The 25,509-nt window shown below is 34.8% G+C and overlaps 1 protein-coding gene across 3 annotated transcripts in view; it reads left to right on the forward strand.

The window, feature by feature from the left end:
- The window catches only part of RASA2 (RAS p21 protein activator 2), a 51,210-nt gene extending 26,103 nt beyond the window's left edge, over positions 1 to 25,107 (forward strand). Inside the window, exons 6-24 of one of the 3 annotated variants that reach the window (XM_057417115.1) lie at positions 2,962 to 3,045; positions 4,924 to 4,996; positions 6,286 to 6,362; positions 7,754 to 7,852; positions 9,783 to 9,939; positions 11,090 to 11,238; positions 12,611 to 12,725; positions 13,159 to 13,248; positions 13,978 to 14,101; positions 15,501 to 15,607; positions 16,191 to 16,277; positions 16,361 to 16,438; positions 16,818 to 16,891; positions 18,059 to 18,165; positions 18,454 to 18,536; positions 19,465 to 19,673; positions 20,898 to 21,001; positions 21,592 to 21,781; positions 22,672 to 25,107. In XM_057417115.1, coding sequence (XP_057273098.1) covers positions 2,962 to 3,045; positions 4,924 to 4,996; positions 6,286 to 6,362; positions 7,754 to 7,852; positions 9,783 to 9,939; positions 11,090 to 11,238; positions 12,611 to 12,725; positions 13,159 to 13,248; positions 13,978 to 14,101; positions 15,501 to 15,607; positions 16,191 to 16,277; positions 16,361 to 16,438; positions 16,818 to 16,891; positions 18,059 to 18,165; positions 18,454 to 18,536; positions 19,465 to 19,673; positions 20,898 to 21,001; positions 21,592 to 21,781; positions 22,672 to 22,702 — 2,038 coding nt within the window. In that variant the 3' untranslated portion in view covers positions 22,703 to 25,107. The remainder of the gene's footprint in view (positions 1 to 2,961; positions 3,046 to 4,923; positions 4,997 to 6,285; positions 6,363 to 7,753; positions 7,853 to 9,782; positions 9,940 to 11,089; positions 11,239 to 12,610; positions 12,726 to 13,158; positions 13,249 to 13,977; positions 14,102 to 15,500; positions 15,608 to 16,190; positions 16,278 to 16,360; positions 16,439 to 16,817; positions 16,892 to 18,058; positions 18,166 to 18,453; positions 18,537 to 19,464; positions 19,674 to 20,897; positions 21,002 to 21,591; positions 21,782 to 22,671) is intronic. The other 2 variants (XM_057417116.1, XM_057417117.1) reach the window with 2 other exon arrangements.
- Positions 25,108 to 25,509: the final 402 nt, after the last annotated feature.

Genomic DNA, 25,509 nt, shown 5'->3' on the forward strand with positions numbered 1-25,509 from the left:
ATTGAGCCCCTAGGGAGTAGCAATTCAGTGTGATAGTGCTGAGTTGATTTAATGGTATCCTACCTTTAATGGCTACTTGCTTTTCACAGCCTTTGGAGCTTGTGTGATCTTGTGCACAACTAGGTTAATTCAGGTTGCCAAACTGACTGAAAACTGCCTCAAAACCTAAATAGCTTTCCATAATGTTATTAAACAGAATCACTCTAGGTCACATATACAAGTCAGGAGTTATAAGAGGAGGAGAATCAACCATTTCAGTGCAGTTCAGTTGATTTAGCTGTGCTGTCAGGTAATATGTCTCCAGACAGTAACTGGAGTTAAGGGATAACTGCCTAGCTTAGAGTGAGAGGTAGAAGGGGAGGAGGTGAGAGAAATTTGGAGCAAATTCTTGAGCCTGATGGGTCTGAAAAAGAAAGATTTGGGAACGTTCAGAGTTGATGGCCAGGGGAACTGGAGTATTGTTTGTGTTTTGAGATTTTGGAGAAAGTAGGCTGTCTAAGATAGGTAGACCTTACTTGCTGGCAGCAGAAGTGGGGCTTGAGCAGGAAATGAAAAGGGAATGCTAGAGCTGCCTACACAGGGAGACTGATTGGAGTGTGAAATCAGCTTTAAACAACAGATCTGTATGAGGAGTCTGGAGATTCTAATTCTGCTGCAAGGCTGTGTAGTTGTAAGTAAAATGTTTTTCAGCTTGCAGAAAATCACAAGTGTTTGTTTGGTGTATGTTGCAGTTAAGCTGTAAGAAGACAGGGAGGCTGGGACAAGCTGTTTCTGTAAGCAAAAGTAGGGCAACGTTTTTTATCAGTTTTTGTTGATACGACAATAAACGTTTTCCCAACGTGATCAGTTTTTGTTGATACGACAATAAACGTTTTCCCACAGGATCATTATGTCAAGTATGGAGGTCATTCATACAGTGATGAGGGAAGGAATGAGAAACTTTCTACATCAGAAAAGAAACTGCTTTCTGTAGGACTTAAATCTGCTTGCTATAGAGAAATTCAGGAGCTTGGGGAACGTGGGTCTGTAGGGAGAAAAATTGTGTTGTTCTTGTTAAAATAGTTGAATTCTGTGGAGGTAAGTTTGACTTGATCTATCTGCTATGAATTTCCTAGGAAATTCAGTTTGAGGCTGGCTTAAAGGTATCTTTAGCATTCACACCTGAAACCCAAAAGCTCTGGGAGCTGCAGAGGTAGTATGTTTAGTGACACAAAATGCCTCAAATCAGATACCCCAAAGGACTGAAAAGTTGAGACAGTTTAATTTTGTTGCCACTCTTCTATGTCATGTGTGTGTTGGAGGAATCGATTAATGCTGATGAAACTGGGCATTTCAAAAACCCATTTAAATGGTGGGTTTGAAATCACTGTAGGATTCATTGTGATTCAAAAATTATTGAAATGCTGAAGGCCATGTGCTTGAAAACTGGAAGAAAAATAACAAATGATTGTGCAGTGGTTCAGCACAAAATGTTCCCTGAACTGGCTAAGACAAAGGGACTTTTTTTTGGGGGGGAAATACCATCTGGTTTATAATCATGCATACTCCAAAGAGGGTGGAGTTCTGAGGCAGCACAGGACTGTTAATGTCTCTTGTTTCCCCACTTGTGTTAAGAGTTTGCAGCTCTTGTTATTCTTTTAATGCTATTTTTCTACAGCATAGAAAGCATTTACTTAACAACAGTGTGTAGCTACTGTTGCTGCTATGTAACTTTATCTGCACAACTTCATAGTCCATGTGTTAGCATTAGAACACTTATTTGATTACTTATCTAAACTTAGATCAGAAAACTCCATTCTCTCCTTAAGTTACATGTTATTCAGGCTGGCTAATTATGGCAACCAAACCTTACTTGCATTAATTTGGTTCAATTCCTGCAATACATTATTAAAAATAGACAATTTTTAAAAGAGAGAACAGGAATATAATATTCAGATCTTGTTTTGTTTATGAAATTTTGTAATCTGCTGAATATTTCTGGACTTGATAACCACCATAGTGTGCATGGCTGCATGAGCACATTATTTTAGTAGAATGTCTGGTTTGTGCTGTGTAATTTTACAAAATGCTTTGCTTTTGTTTTTCCAGTTGGTTTTAGTTAATGCTCAGATGTGGGCAGAATCTGAAGGTTTGTCAGCTTGCTGACCCAGCTCTGTGTTACTGTTGTGGTGATCCAAACTGTTTGCAAGCTTTCGAAAAAGGTCTAGAAAATGTGTCTTTTCCTCTGTGAGCATTACTTTCTAACCATCCCATGTATCTGTTAAACACCAGCTTACGACCTACTGTGTGAATTATGGAGAAAACAGTATTTTTAAAAAGGGATGGTTAACCCTGATAATGCACTATTGTGAAAAGAGTTTGAAAATAAACTTTAAACACTATTTCAAAGGTAAACTGATTTTCTCTTTGTGGCTGAACAGTATGGATGGAACCTAGATGTGCTAGGACTACGAACTAATAGTTTTGGATGTTTGATTTTTAAATATAATTTCGGGATATATATAATTTCAGGATATGACTTTGCATTTCTCAGCTTCTTCAACTCAGAATGGAGTTTATCCAAAACAAAATACTTGAATACAAGTTCCAGTAGCTTTCTGTGTGCTTTGAGAAATCAAATTTATAAGTCTGCAGTTTCCCCTAACGTAGCAGTTCATTTTACTTAGGATTTTGCCATGCATGTATGATACTGGAATGTCTTTTGTCAAGCAGTTCCAAGAATTTAGTTCTCACAGAGCCCCCTAAGTCTGGTACATTTGAGTATTGCCTTTTATTACCATCCAGAGAGCTGTAGTTACATTCTATTTGCTGTACATACATTAAGCTGGATCAATGTATATTACTGTGTAATACAGCAGGACTTAAAAAGATCTTCTTTTTGGAAAGGATTTTAGGAAGGGTTTTGCTTTTCTAAGCCAAAGCCATTACTTCACTGATCTATTGATTCCATTTTCCTTTTAGTATAAAGGAGTGCCATGGGTTGTCTCTTATAAATGGACAGAATTGTGACCCTTATGCAACAGTCTCTCTTGTGGGGCCTTCCAGGTAACATTTTAGAATAAAATTAATAAATCTAAAATGCTATGATCTTAAACTGGAAAAGAAAGTCATAGATTTTAAGCAAAAACTTTAAAATACAAAAAGAAATCTAAAAATGCTTTCTGCATACATTACATTTTCCTTTGTTATTGTATTCTCCTCTTCCCTGGCATATTCTCAAGATTGTGAAGATGTTTAGTCTCTCTGAATGGCCTGCACTAGTCAAGAACCACTTGTCACTCAGTTCTTTCTACTCAGATTTTGCCCTGGATTCTTGATGTCTACACTGTGCTTCCTGTTAATTTTTGTCAAATTTCTGTATGGGATGATAGAGTCAGTTGCTCACTCACCTTCATCCATTGCATGTTTTCCTTGATGGGTGAGTTTCTTTGCAGCAAATGTTTAGCAACTGGGAGGAAGCAAGAGCAGGGATTCTGCTGAGACCTACCTGTGCCAGCACCTTCAGGATTCTACATTCAAACTCCCCGCAGTCTAAATGTCTCCATTGTTTGGATCAGTAATCCTGAAAAACTGTTGGGGTTTTCCAATTAAGAAAAATCCCGTATCTCACACATTTACTACCTGCAACTCCATGTTCAATAGCATCTAAAATAAGCTAGGTTTCAGTTGTTTCTTTCTTGCAGCATCAAACCAAAGTCCATTTACTGTCTCTGGTATTTAAGATAGTACCAGAACATCTTCTAGCAAACTTCAGTGTTTTAAACACTTCAGAGGGATTGTTCCCGAGTAATCTATAAGTAAATGGGACGTGTTTTTATCTCCTTGGTAATACATGATCACATTTTTTTTTAGGTTGTTTTTTTTTGGTGGTGGGTCCTTTTTTTTGTTTGTTTGTTTTGTTTTGTTTTGTTTTGGCTGGTGTTTTTTTTTTAGGAGAACTAGGGTTTTAACCATTATACCTAGGAAGCATGGTGCTGATTGCCAAAGAAGGTAAATTGACATATATTTCCTGTTTTGGTCCTGTGATACAGATGGGACTGAGTGAATGTTCGTCCCACAGAATATTTACCCTGTTGGTAGGGGAATATATGTGCAAATCTGACAGAAGTGCCTGGTTAAGATTTTCCCATCTCATGCATGTGTGATTCATGTATCATCACTGGAATATTTATATGGCCAGCACCTGAAAACAGTTGGTGTTTAGGTTGATTTTTCTTTTCCCGCATCTGTTTCCCCCGTTTTATATTTGTTTCTTTTAGAAAGTATTTTACACTATCATAGCCTTTTACTGTATTCTTTCATAAAACATGTGAAAGAAAAATGTGTGTGTGTGTGTATATATATGTGCGTGTGTGTATATATATATACACATACCTCACAAGGGAGGGAGGAGCAATTGTTTTGTTTAACCCTGTGCTATTTAGCATTAGCAGTGATTGCTCCCAAACAACACGTTCAGTGGCTGGTGTAAGCGTCTGTCTGTAAAGAGGTAGTGGGTATTTCCCCAACAAAAGAGGGTGGGTGGGAAAACAGAAATTGGCAGTTGAACAAGACAAGGAAATCTGTGTTAGTAGCCTGCAAGCAGTGTTAAAGAAATTGTCTGCAGGCTGAAGTTTGAAATGCTTTAGAAATTGTTGATATATTTTACTAGATATATGTAAGTTATACTCATCTGTGAAATGAAATAGAAACTTTTTGCTGGGCAGCTGCACAATTAACTACATACACCACTTGAAATTTTAACTTTTCAAACTATATTGTGAAGATTAACTCATTTTAAGATTTTCTTCATTGATCAAAGTGATCTCTAAAATGACAAAAATGTTTTTTAACTTTAATGCATTGATTTTCTTGACAATAGAATGTTTTTATAATTGTGTGTTTAAGTTGTCTATGGTAAAAAATTTTACCACATTGGAACAGGAATGACCAAAAGAAGACCAAAGTAAAGAAGAAAACAAGCAATCCGCAGTTTAACGAAACATTTTATTTTGAGGTAACTTTTTTTGTGGTATTCTGCCTGTTTACTTTATGTATTCCTTCAAATATTTTTAAGCAAGCTACATAGCAGTACCTAGCACAGAAAGAAAGCTCTCTTTAGCCAGTTTGAAGAGCTTTCACTAGCCTCTCAAATATAAGTAAATTTCTGGGGGTTGCCAGACAATAGCTTTCCCCTTTAGATTTTGTGTGAAAAATAGCTTCCTCATAGGCACATGTGAAGACTATCTTGAATCAATTTATACAGCATCTGTTGCCATTATGAGTTTTGAGGGAACTTTAACCTATCCTGTGGAATTCAAATATTTTCAAGAACAGTGAGCTAAAAACCCCTCCAACTTACTACTTCAATAAAACAATGAATTGATTGTACCCAATAAAGGCTAATTGTATTATTTTATTTTAAAAATGACATTTTTTTTGTTATTTTTGATTTGATTTTAATTCTATGTGAGTTACCAAGTTACAGAAACCAAGTTACAAGTTTGAATTTTCCTCTGATTTGTCTCTGTAATAAAAACTATGTTTGTATGTAAGCATACTATACTGTTTGGCTAAGAGTTGGAAGCAGTGCAGCTGTTATGTGCCTCACCTGCATTATAATTTATTGTGTTTATATAGATCCTGGTCCTGCTGAGGGACTTCAGAAATTGTTTCATACTTATGCATAGAGTGCCAACATATGCCATGTGTTTCAGTTGGCCTTCTCAAGATACTGAATGTAATTTCTTAGGACGTATGATACTAGCGTAAAAACATGACCCAAACCACTCTAATAACTTGATAACTTATGATTTGTTTGAGTTAAACTGAGAATGTAATCAGTCCAGAAATGATGAAAATTAAAATAAGAAGTTACACTGATGGTATAGGGCAAGAAGAGTGAGCTTCTTATTTGTTGTTTCCTTAAAACATCTCAGAACTAACTTTAATGCATTCTTGGGGCTGATGTTGAAACCAAAGAACTTGTTGCCAGTTTTGTCATATTTGCTTCTTGGGGTTTTTTTGTTTTGTTTCTTTGTTGTGTTGATTTTTGTTTGCTCCTTCCCCCTCCCCCCAATAGATCTATAGATTGCTGCTCCACCACTCCAGGCTCCACCATAAATATTTTTTGACCCATTTTTCACCTGCTTTTTAGTCAAAAGGCTGTTTGGTGAACTGAACTTTTTTCTTTTTAGAAGGAACAGTAGTGATTTACCAGTGTTCAAGAAGGAGGGTTTTCTTTGTTTTTTGATATCCATGATATAACAGTAAAAAAGTTAGTTAAAAAGAAGAATTTACTTGCAGGTAACCAGGTCCAGCAGTTACACCAAGAAGTCCCAGTTTCAGGTGGAAGAAGAAGATATTGAGAAATTAGAAGTCAGGTAAGTCACATAGATTAGAAAGTGCTTAATTATTAATAAATCCTAGTAGTTTGTCATCAAGACAACAAATGTATTTTATTGTAACTACAGAAAATTGCTGATCAGACTTGTAGAACAGATGCTTTCTAACATGTAAAATTACTCAATCTTTTAGTGTGCCTCTTACTGAATAAAAGGTGTTTTGTTTGTTTTTTGAAATAAATAGTGGTAGAGTGTATCTAGCAGCCTAAACTTGTTTCCTGTGCCTGCGAGTGAAAGAGGTGTGAAGACCACCTGTTAATATGTATTAGTTTGGTCAGAACTGGTAATACAACTTGTACTGGAGGATGACAACATACATGGTGCTAGTCCATGGTTTCAAATGTAGTTGCCTGGTTTAGTAAAAAGAGAGGGAATAGCCCCCCCCCCCCCTTTTTTTTTTTCATGGGATTGTTACAATTTTGTGTTGCTTTTTGGAGAAACATTTGTGTTGGATCTTTGAACCCTTTTCTGCCGCTTTACACTTAAGAGTGGCTCTGTCTGTATTTATACTGTGTAGCTAGAACTGCTGAGAGCCCCTGGGCTCTAATTTATTTTCTTTATTGTGCTCACACGTATATATGCACCGTATCTGCTGAATGACACGTAGTCTTCAAGGCTAGCATGTTTCCTAGCAGGCATCAGAAGAAGAATTTAGTGCTTATAGCTGCTTAGTTTCAATAGCCATTGTAGAACTAACTTGGTATGTGCATTTTTAACTATTAGCTCCCTGAAAATCTTAATTAGAATTGTATATTTCATTATAGATGCAAATATATTTAGAAAAATAGTCATGCCCCAACAAATCTAGTTTTGTTTTTTGTTTTTTCTTTTGTTGTTTTTTGTTTTGTTTTTATTCTTCTTAACAACTGCTGTCTCTCAGAAATGTCAGAGAGGTAAGAAGTAATAGAAAAAACCCAAGGTGCATGTCTGGAGTCTGTGATTCCTTTTGAGGTCATAAGCATATGAGCTGCTGTTTGGAAAAAAAAAGCGCATGTGTTGATGTGGCATTGCAGTGTGCCAAATTCTAGCGACTGGATAGGGATATGTAAATACATCTGGTAAAAAGTTACCTGAGAAGAAATGTGCACAGTTTTGTGGGTGGAGACTGCTTAGAATACATATATGTTGCCAGTATCACTTGTATTTACTGATGCAAGGTCTGCGAGTCTAACTATCACTGTTCTCCTTTCTGTTCTGTATGGGATAATAAGCCACTTGTTTGATTCTTCTTGATTTACTTAGAATGGACTGAGATTTCTAACTTTTTCTGCCTGTATGCATGTGGATTAGTGCTGTAAGGCAGTTAGTATTAACTTGAAGGTTTTTATTTCTCTTTGGCAGAAAAAACTAAACAGTATTCTTATTTTCAGGGTTGACCTTTGGAATAATGGAAATTTGGTACAAGATGTCTTTCTAGGAGAAATCAAAGTTCCCGTGAAGGTGTTAAGAAATGATTCCTTTCAAGCATGGTGAGAAATGGTGTCTCAGAAGTGAATTTGCTGCTGTCCTACAGATCTTGTCTTGCAAAGGATAATGTTTTATTCTGACTATAAATTGAAGTATGTCTTCCTGTTCTAGTCTAGGTAAAACATCTTTCTAAAGAGCTTCCCTGCTCAGTAAGTCAACCTTGACAGAGGGTACATTTAGCTCTTCTCTTCCCCCAGTCTGCCCACTCCCACAAAATAGAAGTGATGTTTGAGGGAAAGCATGGAGAGTGAAGAAAGGGAAGACTGAGTGTAACTATCCTTCACTAAGCTTCCTGGATTTTTTTGATCTCTATATGCTTTTCAGCCTAACCAGCAAACCAGAAACTTCTCAGAATTGCGCCACTTGCAAGTAAATTCCAGAATGATGGATGAAGAGTTTATTTTAAAGTAATTGAGTATGACTTTCCTTTTTTTCTTCCTTGGGGAGGTTCAGAAACTGATCTGGAACTAACCTGAAGTTGTTTCAGGGGAGCAGGCTTGGAATTTTAAAAGCTGCAAGGGTAAGGCATGAAGGGAACTAGGGAAAGAAATACCTCTCCCTTCTGAAGTTCTTGCAAGCAGGAACCAGTCTCTAGCCCCTTTGCTGTCCCTGATGCTAGCAGCAGGAAATGATGAGGGCAACAGATTCAAATGCCTAAAAGAGTGTAGAATATTCTGCTTTTAGTGAACCTTTAGGTGCAGAGAAGAGTGGAGGAAGCCCCTGCATATATGTGTAGAAAATGCCTAGGGAGTAGGCAAATAGGAGCTAAATGGGATACGTCTTGGCCAGAAACCGTTTCAGCTCTGCAAAATGTACCCACCTCAGGCTCCAAATGTCTTGCATGTGTCAAATTTGAGCTCTGGGTCTTGTTCTCACTGCTTGAATGTGATCCTAAACATAATAACTGTTTATGTGATTGTTTTCTATTTTATACATGGTGTATTGCAGACACAGACTTGTTCTGCCAGTGCTCTGAACTAAGAAAAAGCTGTATGACCATATTAACATAATGGCATTTCTCCATTTACCTACTAAGAGAAAGTTTGTATAAGCATGGATGCATTACTAGTGTATTGTGTTCATATAGCTTTTTGAATTGCTTTTTAATTCAGCTGAAGTACAGCAGATAGAACAGTGTCACTAGTATTAAATCTTGGGAAAATAAGATTAAGACTTATGCTGTCAAATAGAAGTCCTTGTAAATCAGTTTTACTTTGTGTTAGCATGGCCTCATGGGCAATGCACTGATTATTAAAAAAACATCTGAGCTCCTTATTGCAGAAGTACAAATATAAAGGTTTGCAAAAAAAATCAAGATTATTTCAATTTGTTAAAACTGCTTAAAAGCTGTTAAAATTTTTGTAGAGTTGCACCTCCTGTTGGAATGCAGTTGAACTACAGCAAAAGCCAATGAAGAAATGCTTAATATATTTTGTATTGAGAATAGGGGAAAAAAGCACTTATTTTTCTCTCTTTTAACCTTACTTGTTTCTCAGGAATGCAGCCTGTTAATGTTATGTATTTTTAGTGGCTTCAGACTAGACTGTTTAAATACTTGACACTAGCTGTTCCATCTGCAATGTCCTAACACCCTAAATATAACCTAGACGTAAAATGAGAAGGTCCATATTTTCTAAACATAATTTCTAACTGTTCCTGCTATCCCAGTGGAGCTACAGGAAGTATATCCTATTTCACTGTTGGGAAAGATAGGAGGAAATACATGCTTCATTTTGTGGTAAAGGTGCAACAAGGGCTGCTGCTTTTCTTCCTTTTGTGTCTCAAGGGTTTTTTTTTAATGTGGATTCCATTGCCAGTTTTCAGACTCAGTTAATATATACTAAATTAAATGTGATACTTTGCTTTATTGTAGAATTAGTCAAATTAATGAAATGTGAATCTAATATTTTGGAATTGTCCTGTTGCTTTCAGGTACTTACTTCAACCAAGAGAAAATGGAAACAAATCTTCTAAAACTGATGATTTGGGGTCACTTAGATTAAATATCTGTTACACTGAAGACTGTGTGCTTCCATCTGAATACTACGGTTCTCTAAGAAACTTGCTGCTAAAATCATCAGATGTTCAGGTACTGTGTTGAAAATTTCTTTTAAAATGAAAACTTAAAGTGAGTTGTGCAGTCCTATATGAGATATTGTGAATTATGCATATCTAGATATGTTTCTTTTGTGCCTTTGCATGAATTACTTCTGTCGCAACCAGAGGAGCAGCTTGTAGAGCTCCAAACTACCAAGATTTTCTTTTTATGTCAGAAGAAGCAGCAGAGATAGTGAAATAACCTGTGCTGTGTGACTGGAAGGGATATAATACTTGCTTCTGATTGGCTGCTCTTTTGAACGTTTTCTCACTGGCTGCTGTTGGCCCCATGGATTTAGTGGTTTTCCAGGAACATTGATCCATTATTGACTCTGAAGGGGTAGCTAATCACTTTTACCAAAAATGGTCTGCTTCAGAATTGATTTTTAATTCCACTTCAGAATGGCTTCTGTTTTCCCCAGCATGCTAATTGGCATGACTGGGTTTCTCACATGGACATTGTGTCAAAGAGCATATTGTGAGACAGGAATCAAATCATAGTAAGCAGGCTTTATATTCCTACCTCTTTTATAACCTTACGTCACATCAGTATTGATGAAGTACTGGCAGAGGGGAAGAAAGGTGAAGAGGAAGGAGATTGTAACTAAAATTTTTACTAGCTGATATTCAAATAATATTCTACTGGAATTGAGGAAGAGCTGAGTAGCTAGTGGCAGTTAAAGGCAATCTTATTTGCTTAGATGATATCACTTGATCATTTTTTAAACTGAAATTACCAACTGTAGAATGGCGACAGGCACTTCAGAACTGAGAACTGTATTTTAATGTGCTCTGATTGTAGTTGGCATAGTCCTGTAAAGGTATATGCCATTATAGTAAAGTGATTGTTTACTGCTTCTTACTTGGATTTGTGACAAAACCATATTCTGATTTTTTAGGGAGAGTTAGAAAGGTGAGTAAATGCCAAATTTTATTATTAAATGTCAAGCATAGAGTAAATAATACAAATTTTCAATTAGTATTTCTGTAGAATGGAAAGTCTTAATTGCCATGTTATGCAACAAATGCTGGAACTTTCTGTTAAGCAGCTGTGTCTAGATTGTTAGATTTGAGCTGTAATTTGGTAAATACATGAAGAATATTTAACTACTTCACTAATGATTTGATACTCTTTCTCACAGCCGATTTCTGCGTCTGCTGCCTATATACTGAGTGAAGTTTGTCGAGACAAGTATGATGCTGTTCTGCCTCTTGTTCGATTGTTGCTACACCACCATAAGCTAGTTCCATTTGTTGCTGCAGTGGCAGAACTAGATCTGAAAGACACCCAGTATGTATTACATGTCTGGTGATCTCAAGCCTGTTTAAGTTATTTATAGAGTTTCAGTGTTTTGAGTTTGAGTTTTCAATGTTATAGAGTTTTAAGTTATTTATAGAGTTTCAATGATACAGCATTGTTAAGTGAACATGTCAATTTCTTTGTCTCATTATGTAAACCTGACTAAATACATTTGCGTTTTAATGCTAGATTCTAAAAAGCATTAATTAAAATGACATTGAAGCTGGGAGTCAGAGTTAATGATTTTGTGCTGTCTGGAAAAATTTTCTTGGAGCTAGAGAGCAGTTGAATATAACAAGGTAGCAGTCTGGAATTGTATCTAAGAGTACACAGTTGTTAGTTTAAAATGTCATATTTGGCCACTCTTCAGAGTTTACTGATCATCAGATTGGTACTTAGCATTTTTCAAATAGCCAAGAATTTTATCCTGTTTCCTTTAGTATGTGATTGAAATGAGGGGTATTTTTTTTCTTCTGCAAATATGCCTTGCAAATACATAAGTACATATCCTCCTGCATGCCTTGAAAGTAGCAAGCACAGGCGTTTTTCCAAGTAGTACTGTATGGCCACATCTCTGTGGTGGTTAGGGCAGAAATGAAGTAAACCCAAGTAGTGGCCACTGAGGTGCCAAGTAATGTCCTCTGGAGGTGTGGAAGGCGTTTTGTCACCACAGGATGGTTCATTTCAAAGCTGACTTTCTCCAGATCTAAATAAGGTGAGACAATTTAATGGTGTAGAAAGAGGAAAATAATTTTCTAAACTGCATTTTAGTGCACACATTCCTTTCTATTATAATTGAACTGTAACAAAGAAAGATTAAATCTCTCAGACGAGAAAGATTTACTTTGGAGAGCTGGCTCTGTTTTCTTCAAGAGCTATAATGAGTAAAAAAAAGCATAAACCTGGATTAAATAACTTTTGGTTAAAGTGTCTGAGTTTATCAGTTAGTGTAGCAGCATCCTACTTAATGTAGCTGTGAGATTGCCTTTCACCAGCCTGCTGGAGGAAGAATTGTATGTTGGTGAGGTACAAGTCTCCATTATTTGTTAATTTTCTCCAGTTGCTCTTTCTCACACTCAGCACTGGATTATAACTTCCTTTGTCTAAAATTTTTTAGGCTTTTCCTTATGGTTTTATTTCTGTTTCTGGTTTTGCTAATAGCTATAATAATATTCTTTTTATTTTTTTCCTGCTCCTGAGTGCTGTTGCAACTTGGATATCTTTATTTCCTTACTGAAATATATGGAAATATGTTTTAAAAACCCCCAAAACTATTTAATGGCAAGCTAAAGTATTAATTGGATTTTGTAACTGAGCTGCTTATTTTTTCGCTGTTCAAGTAAAATCAATTATTTTCTTACAGAGAAGCAAACACAGTCTTCAGAGGCAACTCATTAGCAACTCGGTGTGTGGATGAAATGATGAAAATAGTGGGGAAGCACTACCTGAAGGTTACTTTGAAACCTGTTATTGATGAGGTAGGTTAATCTACTGAAACTGTTTTCCAGACACTTAGCCCTCTGGGGTATCTTGTTTATTTGATAAGCATTCTTCTTCCAGCTCCCTCTGTAGCAGTAATCATTCAGGTAGGGGAATTCCAGAAAAAAGTTAAATTGAGCAATAATTGGTTAAGTGGGAGAAGCTGCTTTTTGTTATATATGCTGCAGATGCTTGAAAATAAAATGGTCAATGACAGTTGCTCCAGCCTCTAACACGTTGCAGAATTTACCAACATGATACATTATGTAACTGATCCATATAAAAAGGCACACACAAAAGTGGGTATGATTATTGCATGCTGTTATGGATAGTTAGAACCTATTCACAGTTTTAACCCCAAATCTAGGAGAGAATATGGTTTTAAATAGGTGCATTTCCATGCTTTCTGTCTGAAAAATTGAATTCCTGTAGTTTTGTTTGTTTCAGATATGCGAGTCTCCTAAGCCCTGTGAAATAGATCCCATCAAAATAAGAGAAGGCGATAATGTAGAAATAAATATGGTGAGTTTCCCAATCTGTTTTTCCTAATTTAAACTTTTGCAAGTTCTGAGAAAAAAGCATTTTAAAGAGCAGCTCTCTGTAATAGAAAAATGAGTAATTTAAAGGTAGCAGTATAATTCTCTGATTCCCGAGTAAACAAAGGGAAAGTTGTATTTCTTGTCCATGTTTATGAATACAGCAAAGGAAAAGTCCAACAGAGAATATGTCAGGGAGGAGAAACTAAACAGAGGAGTACAGTCTTCTGAGCCAATTTGTTGGCTGTTGTGATTCCTGATGTTCTGTACTTAGTGTCTGGATGATGATGTACTTAATCAGGATTGCTTTAACACTTTGCATCGAAGTTTTGCATGCTGCTTGTCTGTTGCCAGAGAATGACATTTAAGGCAATAGTTGCTGTAACAAACTAAGTTAACATTCACCAGATATGCATGGGAAGTGCTCCTTCTTTGTAACATGTTGCTGTCAAATGATAAAGCCAGGTTTTGATAGATAGTTGTATATTGCGAGACACTGCCTGTATACTTCAGTGTGAGTATCATTAAACTGTGTTTCAACACTAATAATCCCTTACAAATATTATGAAGCTTTTTAAATATGGGCTGTACTAAAATACATAATCGAATAAGCAGGCAGTGCTTTGAAAAAAGGAATTGTAGTGTTATGTTTACGTTCAGGGAAATAAATACAGATGTTCACGGTCTGAAAAAATGCCTTTTTTCATAATTGCAGGAAAATCTACGCTATTATGTAGACAAAGTATTCCGTGAAATTGTGCGGTCAAGTATAAGTTGTCCTACCCTAATGTGTGATGTTTTTTATTGTTTGAGGCATCTGGCTGCCAAAAGATTTCCAAGTAAGTGTTCTCTAAAAACTTCTGAAAACAGTGTTCAGAGTGAAATACTTAACTTCTGCAGTTACCTTATGGGGATTGTTAAAATTCTTGCCTTGTCCAAAGCTGTGTCCTGAGCTTCTTGACAATCAGGCACTTTATTCTGTCAGTCTGTAAGTCGTAGTAAAGCCTTGCGGTCAGTCAGCAAGAATTTTGTGTTTTCTGATACAAAAATGTAGCAGGTCAGGAACGCTGCAAGACAGCAGCAAGAAAGAAGTTACTAACAGAAATATGAGATACTAAAAGAAAAGTGCAAGTAAATCAGGATTTAGTTGAAAAAAGAGTAAAATTTGGAAAAGCTGATCTCTACTGCTTCTGAAGAAGCGAGATGTAAGCTTGAAAATAAATTTGGTGTTTACATCTTAACTGCATGAACTGCAGCTGTTAATTGTGACTAGCACATTGATAACTTAGATGAGGTTAGCTTTACTACTGCCATTGCGTCATTGCATTACTGCTTATGGGTAGTTTTGAGGAGGGTGGATAGTTTAATGTTTGTAATGTGACCAGTATTAGAACAGCTTTATTCTTTCAGAGTGGTTTTAATATAGGAATAATGTGGTGCATCTGAAATACTCTTATACTTCAGTCAGTTAAAATCCAGAATGTCATATAATAAGCTACAGATGAAGAATATACTTCTCACAATCTGGAGCCTTTCTCTAATTCGTATTTGTCACTGGAACTGATGTCATATATTCCTCTAGTTTAGACAGTCCTTTCAGAGTAGCTAACTTCCCAGACAGATGAGATCGAAGTGGTCATTAGAGTAAGAATGGGATCCCACTGTATTTAGCAGTGTAAAGAAGTAAACATACCTGAAATATTAGATGAGAAAATCTTCATTTACAGTATCAAAATTGTATAACACCACCATTTGATGCTGCAACTCAAAATTGAAGTTGTTCATATGGGCTGACTGCATTTGTTGCACAGAATTAATGTATTTGCATTGATTAATGAGCAATTAGCTTTATTGGGTGAACAAACCCAATAGTCCTAGCATGTAAGGGCAACTGCTACAGTATTTTCTCTTCTGGTTCAATATACATGCAGCCATACCTAATGAACATGGGCCGTGTGTGTAAATGCTTACAATACTCTCATTGTTTGTAGTAGTAGAGCTGATGAGCCAGTTTTATGAGAACAGAACTTTCTTAGATAATTAAACCCTCCATTATAAGTAGAACATTTCTTACCATGTTCACCTTTCTCATTTCATGCGCTTCATTGATTTTTCTATTCTTTTTTTAAATATAAATGTCTCCTTTGATGTTACCTTCTTGAAGATTTTTATGTTGACTGTCTTCATTATTTCCTGTTAAGTTTAGTGCATGTTACATTTCATGGTTTTTCTCTGCAGATGACCCTCATGTGCAGTATTCTGCAGTGAGCAGCTTTGTGTTTCTTCGTTTCTTTGCTGTAGCCGTAGTCTCACCTCATACTTTTCATTTACGACCTCACCATCCAGTAAGTTTTGTGAAGCTTTGTTCTGTTTTATTTATAATAGTGAAATCTGTTTATCTGGGAAGTCATAAGTTACTTTGAGTGGGTCTGTAGCTGGGAAGTAAGATTACTAAATGTATCTAGGTTGAGTTTTCAGTTTTATACCTCACCAAAGGAACTAAGGCATTTGCAGCAAATTTCTCAGTCTTTATGAGGTGTTCTCAAATGATGTAGAAGTGCTTTTGATATTAAAGATACTATGCCTTTTTTGGGAACATGCTGCTTTGTTGAAATAGCCACATGACTGAGGGGTTTGAGATGTTTTTATAGGTAAAATTGTTTATCCAACTACTAATACTAAAGTCTAGTGGTAGTGAGTAAAATACTAGACACACTGAGTAGCTTACAAAATATATTCACAAAGCACAAATACTAGTAGGAGACAATACTATATATGCATTTCTCTCTGTGTGTGGGGAAAAAAAAGGAATGGAGATATGTCTGATTACTGCATTGTGTAATTTTTGTGCCATTTTAATTTTTTAATCAAAATTTTACTCAAAATTATGAAAAAAGGTGACTTCTGAATTTTGTTTCTTTATTTTAGGATGCACAGACTTCTAGAACATTAACTCTGATATCAAAAGCCATCCAGACTTTGGGAAGCTGGGGAAGTTTGACCAAAAGCAAACTTGTAAGATTACTAAAATTCCTTCTCATTTCATCGACAGCATTCTTTGAAAGCTTTTATTAATGTCAATATACCTTTTCTTTCAGTCAAGTTTCAAGGAGACATTTATGTGCGAGTTCTTCAAAACATTTCAAGAAGAAAACTTTACTGAATCAGTTAAAAAGGTACCTTCAACTAAATTGTTTTTACATATTTGATCAGCCTTAATTATTAGAAGGTTGTGTTACTGCTCAGTTTAATACTAGAGAGAAAAACTGTGATTCATTTCGGACTCTTATTAAACAAACCCCAAACAAAATCTACACATTTGAAACACAAGAGTTATACCTAGTGAACTAAGTTAACTTAGTTAAAAAAAAAAAAAAAGAAGCAAAAGTTATTAGAGCTGCTTATGGGCATCCCTTGTTACATCATTTCTAGTCCCTGCAATGTATTTTCATTTTACCTGTTGCATAAAGTAATTACTTTGTTCCAGGAGAAACTGTACATACATATTTTCAAAACAGCTTTTGGTTCTGATTCTGAATAGTATTTTTAATTAAGTTCCTAGATGATGTTTCCTCTACCGAAAGCAAAGAGCCCAGTGGTCTGAGTGAGCCAGTACATCTAAAGGAAGGGTAAATACATGTTTAATCTATATCAGGCAGAACAGAATTGACTTAATTGTTTTTTTTATTAATGCTGTCAGATTAATGCTCATTAAAATGCTTGGTATACTGCATAAATTGCGATGTTTGTAACTTGTGGTAATTCTGTGTCAGCTTGACGAAATACTTTAACCAACTTAACTCTTTTAGATACACTGGAAAAAAGTAATTAAAAGCAGCATAAAACCTATTAAAGTCTGTCTGCATTTCTGTTACAGTTAAGTTTGTGCTCTGTGGTGGTTTATTCAGGACTGTGAAATTGTTCTTTAAAAGAATATACTAATTTAATTTAGAATTACTTCTCATTCTGTTGGAGCCCAGCCAGCTAACTGTTCTGCCTTTAAAGTAGGAGAAAAAATTACCCTTTAATTGGATATTTAACTGTAAATGATAGAATGCTTTTATAAAAAATGAGGTGAAAGTAATTCTTTCCAAAAATCCCCCCCCCCCTTTTTTTTTTAAATGTTTATCAGGAATAGCCGATTACTTAATTCAAACAGCATTTACAGCATTTATGGGAAAAATTTATTATTATTCCTTTAATTTACCTGAGAAGCAGATTATTAGGAGGTAAAGATTTTTCTGTGAAAGAAGCATCCAGATTTCAAACAAGGAAGAAATATTCCTCTAACTAAAATACTAAATAGAAATGAAGGTTGTAGTAGTGGCTGAGCACTTAGTTGTAGCAATTTGGAAGCTAATCTTGATTAAACTGATGGTTGTCACTCAAAAAAAGTTGTTTTCAGTGAGTATACTTGAAGTGTACTGAATACATTTTATGCCTTCCCATGCTGTGTTCAGCATAATTTCATTTATATTCAGTTTCTGATCCAGATAAGGCCCATGTAGAAAGTAGCAGGAAAAAGAAAACCTTGTAGTTGGGTACACCTTAATCCGTTTTGGGAAATTATGGAGTTCTGGACCTAAATAAATAAGTACCCACTCCAGAGTTACTGCTATGAACAAGAGTGTGGTTTGCATATTTTTCAAACTCCTTTCCTGTTTACAGAACCCTGCACACCAACACCAGATTTTTATATTGCTGCATGATGAACAATAATATGTTTTCTCAATAAATGGTTTTGAATGCTTTTCAGAAGTTTAATGGTTGCATTTCATTTGATTCTGCCTTGACAGAGAAATGTACAAAAGAGCTCAGGGAAGGACTCGGATTGGTAAAAAGAACTTCAAGAAGCGGTGGTTCTGTCTAACAAGTAGAGAATTCACCTACCACAAACAGCAAGGTACATTATGTTTTCTTTACAATCATTTTTATTTCCTCAGTATTTTCAAAGTGTTTGCATCTGATTTATGCTTTTTTAAATGGATAATTGTTTTTCTTTTCCTAAGGTACATTGAACACATTTTACTTACCTTTGCCTTGATTACCAAATGCTTCTGCCTATGACTCACATACATTTCCTCAGTAATAAAACTGAATGTTTTGAGAACTTAACCTCAGGGCACTGATACCATAGGTTATAAAAGCTTTTTAAAAATAGTTTCACTCATCTGTTTACAATTTTTTACAGATAAAGAACCAATTTTCACTATTCCAATCAAAAACATCCTTGCAGTGGAGAAACTTGATGAGAACTCCTTCAACAAGAAAAATGTAAGTCAAAAGAATTTATACATCATTTTTGATGTATTCTTTAAAGAAGTTTGTAATTAACTTAGAATTACTAAAACCCTGTTACTAAACACTTCAGCAAAAAATCTGGTTTGGATCTAGGATAAAAAGCTGTATGCAGTATTTCCAAGTACTGTGAACATGGATCTCTGCACCAGTTGTTGTGACTAATTTTATGACTTCTGCCCTGTTTTTAAATATCTGGAATGAAAGTTAAAACTTCTGTGACATTTTTTCAAAGCACTTTTATGTAAGATATTAGTAGTATGGATTGTAGTATGTTCTACTAGAAATGGGGTATTACTGAACTCATATTTATTCATTTTCATCAGAACTTCCTGTAATACCTTCCTCAGCTGAGACAGTTTGTCTGTGCTCACAGACTTATTCTGGACCTGTAACACATCAGTATTTCTACTATTACTTCAGTCCAAAATTCTGAGGCAGTGATAAAAGTACAGCTGTTACTTAGGCTGTGAATGGTAGAAGGAGAGAATTCTGAAAACCTTCAGTCACTCTAACAATATGAAGCATAAAGTCTGAGGTCACATTTTAAAGATATGTGAATGAAAAGGACAGAAAATGCATTATGTTCTAATTGTTTAAGGGTTATTTGTTGGATGAGGAAATGGTGTAGGTGGAACACAGGTTTCTGTTTTGCTTGGTGTGTTTGGGCAGCGTTTTTTGTTGGTTTGTGCGTGTGCTTGTTAGTTTTTTGTTTGGTTTTGCTTGCTATTTTCCTAGGGCTGTGTAGTGAATTGAAAGAGGTGAAGTCTTCTTTCCTTTCTCCCATGTCTTGCTTTCTGTCTTTATTTAGCCTTGCTGAATTCCTTGAGCTTTGAAATACATTTTTGCCTTTAAATAACCAGATTTTTTTACTGAGTAGAATAATCTTGTGTTTCTTCTACAGATGTTTCAAATACTACATGGAGAAAAGCCTCTCTATATCCAAGCAAATAACTGTGTAGAAGCTAGTGAATGGATAGAAGCTCTTTGCCGGGTAACGAGGTCAAACCAGAAGCGGCTTAGTTTTTACCATCCTTCTGCTTTCCTGAATGGGAACTGGCTTTGCTGCAAGGCTACAATAGAGAACACAGTTGGCTGTGCTCCTTGCACTGCGTAAGTTGCTTCTCAAACGAAAATATACATCTTTTGTAGGACAAATAATGTATGATTCACTATACAACTTGAAAATCTGAAGGCAAAGCTTTTCCTGTCTACTTTAGCAAGTTCTGCTACTAAAAACATCTATTAGTAATAGGCACATCCTACTGGATTTTACTAAGTCAATTACTTCATCAGTCACCATATAAAGAGAAGGTAACCAATTCAGCATGTAAATCAGAAATACTGAATACTGGTTTCTTTTCATGCAGAATGATAGATTTAGTAGTCGAAGTATTCAGATGCCAAGTTGAATGCAGAAATATGACACGCCTAGATCATCTGCATAAAATAATTGAAATACCTTGCTGCAGAGGGGTCAGCCTGGAAGTATCTCTCTTTCCCTAATGATATTGTCAGGTCTATACAGTCACTTTTTATTTTAACCTTACATATTTTAAAACATAATGTACTAAGAAAATTGACTAAATCTTAGATGTAGATTCTGACAAAATCATTTGGGTTTTGTAGGTATGTCAGGAAAATGAATAACGTCTTACAAGGAATAATGCCTTTTAAACTGTTGATTTCTGAAAACAAACAAATAATCTGATATTTAAATAAATTTACCCTTCACTGGATAGTTTGCATAAATTACAGACTGAAGATCTCGATCGTCTTAAGTTTCAGTCTAGATGACTTTCAGAAAACTTTTATAATACTTTTTCCATGTTACTCAGTTCATTCTTTTATTACATTTCTCAACAGTTCAAAAGATTCACATTACTAAATAACTTTTGGTTAGGTTTTTTTATCTGTTTTGGGTTTTTGGTAGGTTGGTTGGGTTTTTTGTTTTTTTTTTTTTATTTAGCTATTCTGGTTTAGGAATGTATCTTGTCCTTCTGATATAGTAGATTTTTTTTTTAAGTGTTTAGTTGTAAGTTAATGGCCATTAACCTTACTTTGATATTTCTGAACTATTTTTATCTGAACATATGGAATAATGAATTATGTTGGTTAAAAAGTGACTTTTAGTATTGCTGTATTCATTGCTCTCAAAACTATATGTGCCTGTTCTTATAGAACACTTGCAATGAATGCTGTTTTGTGTAGCTATTGTGAAGCTGTCTCTGAGTGACAGACATATTAAAAGGCTAAGTATACTGACACAGAATTAGTTTTCATTTGCTTTCAGGAGTAACTTATATTGACTACTTGCCTCTTTTTTTTGCCTTTTAGAGATGTTCCTGCTGATACTCAGATTGAGATTGATGGCGACAGAGAGACAGAAAGAATTTACTCACTTTTTACTATCAACATGTCTAAACTACAGAAGCTGGAAGGTACTCAAATAGTAATTCAGAAGAATTAATACTGATGCTGCTCAGCTCTTATTCTTTAGGCCTATAACATCAATTTGATGTCTTAACAACTTACCTGAAAATAATAGAGAGTAGAGACACAGATTGTATTTCTGTCATTTTATTGCTCTGGTATCAGACATTGGTCAGTCATTTCTTTACAGTAGGCATAAGGTATGCACATTGTTTTAATTGAATTTGTATATATGAAATAGATCTAATAGCCTAAGCAGGGAGGCTGCAACTGTGGGTAGTTGCTCTTCTGTCTTTGCTCTCCTTTTTTGACTGTGGAGTGAATTCTGTTGAACGTGGTTGAGTTGCAAGAAAGCATTAGTCTTCTGTTAATGTGAACAGGAGAGAACTGGATGCTCAAGATGCTGAACGCAACCAGCAGAGAATAAGCCACAGAACTGTAAATACATCTAGTTGACACTGTCTCCTGCTTTTATCTTAACCCATTTTATGCGTAAGTTAGAGTAAGTTTATGCATTAGAATTCTAGAATCACCATTTACGTAACAGATTTGTTAATTATCAAAATTCTAACTGCGATAATTGTGGTAATTTTTGTAGAGGCTTGCGGAAGTATAGCAGTCTATCAGGGTCCACGGAAAGAACCGGATGATTATTCTAACTTCACAATTGAAGATTCTGTAGCAACTTTTCACACACTTAAACAGATAATAGATATCATAGAAAAGCTGAGTGAATCACATGAAAAATACCGAAAGAAGAGATCGTCTAGTGCTAAATATGGGAGTGAGTAAGTATCTTGTGTGATTTGATGTACATAAATGTGGGTTTCTTAAAAAAAAAAAGAAAAAATCACACGACGAATCCAGGCTTGCTTAGATAAAGATAATTAAGCTAACGGTACATTTAGACAACACAAAGACATGGAGAAAATAGGGTACATAATTTTTAGTAACGCAAATATTTTAGCAATTACTAGAAGATAAAAGAAGTTCCTCCTGTGTTCCTGTTGAGATTCCCATAAGCTGATACAATGATTATGTTGTTCCCTTGCAACTTAATATTTGAAGTGCACATAAAATTTATCCCTGTCTTCCTGTCCTCTGGGTTTGGTTTTGTTTTTCTTTTCTCCAAAATTTCAAATTTCAGCTAAGAAACAGTTAAAATACCAAGTTACATAAAACTGCAAAAATTACACTGCAGGAACATATCTTTAATGCAGTATATTAACTAATACATTAATTGTAATTCACTTGCCATTCTCAATGATAAATAATATTTCTGGTGAAGTTGGAAGGAAGAAAACCCAAACCAACCAAAAACCACCAACAAAAAAATTAACTGGTTCTTTCAAGTGCATTGTTGTTCCAAAGCAGTTTCTGATTTTTTGTTGCATCAGTAAGGCTTGATTCACCTGGGAAGAAAAAAAAAAACAAACATCAAACAATGATTTGGTTTTGCCTAATTTAGTATCAACTCAAGTTGCTAAGGAGAGTTAACTGATTTAGAGGTCTCACATGAAAGTACATGGTTTTCCACAAAACCTAAAATTTCTTAAGTAGTGGTAAAACTTATGCAAAAAACATACAGTTTTTATTAATAAATTAAAATTATATGATGAGAACTTAAAAGCTAGTGTTAACCTTAAAATATTTAAATATAGTATTTTATTTTTTCCAGAGAAAATCCGATTGTTGGAAAAGTTTCCTAACCAGAACAAACTGCAGCACACTTGGATGAAAAAAGAAACTGGAAATATTCTTGGTTGTTTTGTTTTGTTTTGTTTTGTTTGTTTGTTTTTTAAATCATTATATGCCTTTTTACAAAGTATTTAAGAATGAACATAAATGTTAGTTGTGTTGACAATCTATTTAATATTTAATAGAAAAATGTCTACTTGGAAATTTGGTCTTAAGTTTATTTTCCTTTTGCTGAAGAACTTGGAAGTTCCAGGTTCTTGGATTAACAGGTGTGAATAAATCTAAATATTGTTTTGCCATTGTTGTCTTATCGGGAAGAACTTCTAAACAAATAAGCTTTGTAATGGAAGAAAATCCACATGGCACTTGTTGGTTGGATGACATCTCTCAATACATACACTTCAAACTTGCATGAGTTTACCATGAGTGCCTGCCCTGCAGATACAGATCTTGAAATAGAAATCCCAAGATACTATGATACGGGAAAGATTTGAAGCTTCACACTCAATTCATTTGACTTTTTTTCTTGTATTAGGTGGTGTCATGACTTCATTTATCTATATCTGAAGTCTTACAAAATTGTGCAGTATGCTGCAAATAATCTGGACAGCAGATACCAGTGTTAGTAATGTTTTTAAGTACTAAAGAAGAAGAAATCAGGGAATTTATGTTGTACCTCTTGTTTACATTTGGGGTGAGTATAGTATATGGAGTGACATTAGACCACTATCTATTTTCCTTAGGATTTTTAAGGTACATAGTTTTTCTTAATCTAAAAAGAAATGCAGGGTAGCAACATTCTTTTTAAATAAGTTTGCCTACAAATAGAAAAATTTAAATGTGATCTGATTGTGGTTAAGTACTGATCAATTTACATCATCCCATGTATAATCTTACCTTTTTAAATAAAAAGTAATAACTAGGTCCAGCTCACCTTTTGACTACAAATCTAATAAATAATCTCTTATAATCACTCAAAGCACTTTAGATATCTGGACTATCCCAGATTATTTTTAGATACTTTGTAGTATCTGCTTGTTATGATCAGTTGAATGATCAACATTGTTTTGTCTTAAAGCAATGCTTCATTAAGTGTTTTTGTATCTTTAGTTACATGAATTTGTATTTGCCACTTAACACAATTTCAAACTGGCATTCTTGACTTTAGTAAGATTAATTTTTGCTCATGTCATCTGAGAAGCTAGATTTATGCTGAAAGAACATATATGTATATAACCAGGAAGAAGCAAAGATATTACTGTGGCAACTTTGCTTCATCAGTATTAAATACGGTGGTACTCCTTGAAATACTATTTTTTAATAATAACTGTATGTGGTACATTTATTTTTGGAGCATTTGCTATGGAGTCTTTTGTTGTTGAGTGTGTTTTTGGGAGGTTTATTGTTCTTTTACAATCATGATTTGGCCAAATTAATTAGGAATGTAACTTACAAATAGAATAGAAATCCACCATGCTCGAAACTGTAAGCTGTTTAAATTACTATACATCTATTATACTGTTGTAGGGAGACTTTCTGTAGTAAGAGTAAGTTAGCAAGACAGGATTGAATATCCTTTGGAATGAATGTAACTGATTAGGATAACTATTTTGGTTTAATACCAGACAAACCATTTTAGAATATCCAGGATTCAGTTCTAGTATGTGCAACGTCACAATCATTTATTCATGTCCACTGTTTTTTGCCTTTTCCTTTTTTACACATTTGATGTATTCTAAGGGACTTCTATTTGCCAACAGTTAAAACTGGGGAGTGGAGAGGAGCGAATACAGTAATGCCAAGAAATGGGTTTTGCCAAGGTAGAGTGGGTCTGATTGTCATTCATAAAACGTTCCATTAACAAAAACCTGCCATTAAACAAAGTTGAATGTGGCTGAGTGTCAAAATTAGATTTTGCTGTATATAGATAAACCCTGTGGCAATGTATCTGTTCCTTGGAGCCATTTTCTGTTTTCAAAGTCAAATTTAAAAAAAAAATAAAATTATATGCTCTTGAAACAATTTTTTATTATTATTTTTTTAAAATATGCACTTTTTTTTTTTTTTGCTTTGATACTGGAATATCTAGGTGGAAAAAAAGGACATTGAATATTTGTGACCATTAAGATTTGATATCTCATTTTATGATGTTTTAAAATGCAGTAGATGTTCTAGAATTTAATTAGGTACGAGTAGAATGATTAATAATAAAAATTGCCTTCATTTTGATTAGTCTTGAAAGATGATGTTAATCAGTAATTCTGTTAGGATTGTAAATTATCATTAGTTTTAATTTGTATTATGATGATGTATTGTTGAATGTATTTTTATTTAAATTTTATTTTCTTATCAAGACATTAAAATGTTTTGTAACATTGCTTGAGAATAACTCACAAATAAATTACAACAAACTTGAGATACACTGTGTTTATTCGAGGCTTTGCTTTTTAATGTGTAAACATTTACCTGAAGACTGAATTAATTGGTCTTACTTACAGGAGTTGGGTATAAAGAGAAAAAACTAGTTGAAAGGGAAAAGAAAACCAACCCCATGATGTCAAGCTGAGGTATCCAGCTGTTCATGTACTGCATTATTAGGTTCTAGCTAAGGCTGACAGTTGGAAAGAGAAGCGATAGTTAAATCATTTGTCATAACAGCATGCATGGAAACCTTAGTAATGTGACACATTTTTTAAAGCTTGCAATGACTGATCTGATGTACTGAAGGATATCTAGTACTGTGTTATTAGTGTTATATCACTATTCTTTTTTAATGCTTATTTATTTGTCTTTCACTACCTGTCCTGTGTAGTAGGGC

This window comes from Pezoporus wallicus, unplaced genomic scaffold (genome assembly GCF_028554395.1).
Source record: "Pezoporus wallicus isolate ANWC-B61680 ecotype Strahan unplaced genomic scaffold, APGP_CSIRO_Pwel_v1 contig_360, whole genome shotgun sequence".
Lineage (NCBI taxonomy): Eukaryota > Metazoa > Chordata > Aves > Psittaciformes > Psittacidae > Pezoporus > Pezoporus wallicus.